Source organism: Plasmopara halstedii (genome assembly GCF_900000015.1).
Source record: "Plasmopara halstedii genome assembly, contig: Scaffold_3060, whole genome shotgun sequence".
NCBI classification, from domain to species: Eukaryota; Oomycota; class Peronosporomycetes; order Peronosporales; family Peronosporaceae; genus Plasmopara; species Plasmopara halstedii.
The window spans coordinates 628,850-631,123 of record NW_020189964.1 but is presented as its reverse complement, the minus strand read 5'-3'; the positions used below and the strand labels follow the sequence as shown (position 1 = coordinate 631,123).

At 42.7% G+C, this 2,274-nt stretch overlaps 2 protein-coding genes across 2 annotated transcripts in view; both read left to right on the top strand.

The window, feature by feature from the left end:
• Positions 1 to 495: 495 nt before the first annotated feature.
• On the top strand, positions 496 to 1,938 carry PHALS_06641 (uncharacterized protein; the record flags this gene model as incomplete). Its single annotated transcript, XM_024719965.1, has 2 exons — positions 496 to 851; positions 918 to 1,938. The coding sequence occupies 2 exons, from the start codon at positions 496 to 498 to the stop codon at positions 1,936 to 1,938; spliced, it is 1,377 nt and encodes a 458-aa protein (XP_024585212.1).
• Positions 1,939 to 1,941: 3 nt separating this feature from the next.
• Positions 1,942 to 2,274, top strand: part of PHALS_15177 (uncharacterized protein) — a 940-nt gene continuing 607 nt past the window's right edge. Inside the window, exon 1 of the mRNA XM_036407230.1 lies at positions 1,942 to 2,274. This exon is cut by the window's right edge and continues 607 nt beyond it. Within this exon, the coding sequence (XP_036263474.1) occupies positions 2,035 to 2,244 (210 nt within the window). The 5' untranslated portion in view covers positions 1,942 to 2,034 and the 3' untranslated portion in view covers positions 2,245 to 2,274.

Genomic DNA, 2,274 nt, shown 5'->3' with positions numbered 1-2,274 from the left:
TGCATAGCTTACGGGCGATCAATGCATTTAACTTTGAACGATAACAATAAAGCTCAAGATGCCAAATGAAATAACAGCACGGGATTGATTTGCCAGATGCATAAATCCATAGGCTGATCGCCATATGTTTTCTTGAGACTATTCTTTCACCATTCAGGGGCGTAGAAAAGTCAAAAGCCTCATCTCTCATTATGCTGGATTTGTTATTACTATTGAAGTCAGTGCGACTCGACACTGTGTTGCTGGTCAAATAATTTTGTTATCGAACACATATTATTTTATTAAAATAGCACTAAAAAGTTTTTGGGCGTAATCAAACGAGCTGATTGATAAATCCCCGTTTTATGGAAAGCTCAGGTGGTGCGTAATTTATTCCAATCACATGTTTGATGATGACTGACATCTGCATGGCATAGTTGTAAGATAAAGCTCAAAAAGCTGCGAAAAACCATATGGTTGGGTCATCAGAACTAGTTCAAATAGACCAGTCCTAAAATGCTTATCGCTGGGTCAATTATCCTCCTCATATGCTCCACCAGCGCATATAATTCCACCCGCTCAGGCTTTTCATTTCAGACGGCGGCTGGCGTACCCGACCATGGTGTTCTCGTCGCTGTGTCAAGTTCCTCAATTCAAAATCTATCGAGTTTTCACAAGACAACGGACAAGGATGTCGAAGAGCGAGCTAATGGTCCTTTGCTCGGCAAGATGTCTGATGCCGTACATGCACTGGTGAAAAGATCAGTCCCAGCAGATTACAACGCTTACGTGACGAGTTTAAATGAGCATCTAGACCTCGACTCTGCTTTGACGAGTACCGAGATGGAAGGATTGGTCGACTTTTGCGCGAAGTACAATCGTGATGCCAAACACCAAAATAGACTCTCGCCGGTCGCGCCACTTTGAGAAAGGTTCAGTGACAAAGATGTGAATAACAGGTTATATCACCTGGCAACGAGCGCAAATGGCAAGAAATTGCCCATGATGACGCACTTGGCACGGCACCATAGGGACATTATGCTGATGAAAAATATATATAAATCACCTTCCAATTTTTTTCAACTTCTGGAATTCGTCGACAATCTTAGCGAAGCGATACGCAATGGAAAGTTTGACGAACTATTGTGGTACACTGTTTCGCACAGTAGAAAAAAAGGTTCCTACAGTTGGGACGTATTGTTGAGAATTTTGACGCCTTATTTTGATGGAGATGGCAACTTAGTGCAGCAGATTAACGAGGCGAAACGTCACCTAGAACCTAACGCCATTGACATTGTTCAATCCCTGAAAGCGCGATTACTTCACCGGTGGAGAAAATCGTCACCTAAATCAGTGTGGCGCCGACTTCAATTCGGCCCCGATGCATATGACGCATTGACGAGCGGGAAATTGGAGATTTTTCATGGATACACTGCTGAAGTTTTTCCAAGTCGCAATCATTTGGCAATTGAGAAGTTTTTGTCGACATACGAAGTAGTCGATGTGACAGAAGCGCTGGCAAAAGCGAGGATGGAACCGCACTCGAAAGAAATCGCGTCGACAATGTGTCATGAGCGACTTAATTATTGGATAGCAAATTCGTATAAGTTGCGGGAAGTTTTTGACCTGTTAAAGTTTGACAATGCCGACAGCCTATACAGTGCTCTTTATAAATTAGAGACTTTGACCGACTTCATCTGGTCAAGCTTTGACAATTCCACACCGATGATAGTTACTCTGCATTATTGCTCAGCCATGGCCTCAGCAGCTTTAAAAGAAAACAACTCGATAGCATTTCATTTACCCGCTGCTGGTCTACTTAACGTGCTGTATGAAGTATGGACTCGCGATCGAATTTCTGTAGAGGAATTGCTCCACAGACTACGCATCGAATCTTATAGTGACGTAGACGGGAACGTTCATAGGACTTTGACCGCCTGTGTCAAGCATTCCCTTTGATGGGACCCTCAGACGATCATAGATGGATATTGCATAGTTCTGTGGCGATAGTATGTCATAAGAGGGTAACAATGATACCATACTGCAACCTATTCGATGCTTTGTTGTTTCTGTGTTTTGCGAAGTGATTGCGAGTCAAATACTGTACATGCATGTGCATTGACAAGAAACAACTTGTGGGTCAACCGTTTAATAGACATCCTCTCTAGCTACTTACGTCATTATCGCTGTCACATAGCAACGTTGTCGTCACAACTAATGGAAAACCTCAAGAATTTACGTCTAATTAAGATTTGGTCTGGCTGAGTGCAGATTTTTGTCCTTAGTACTGATTTT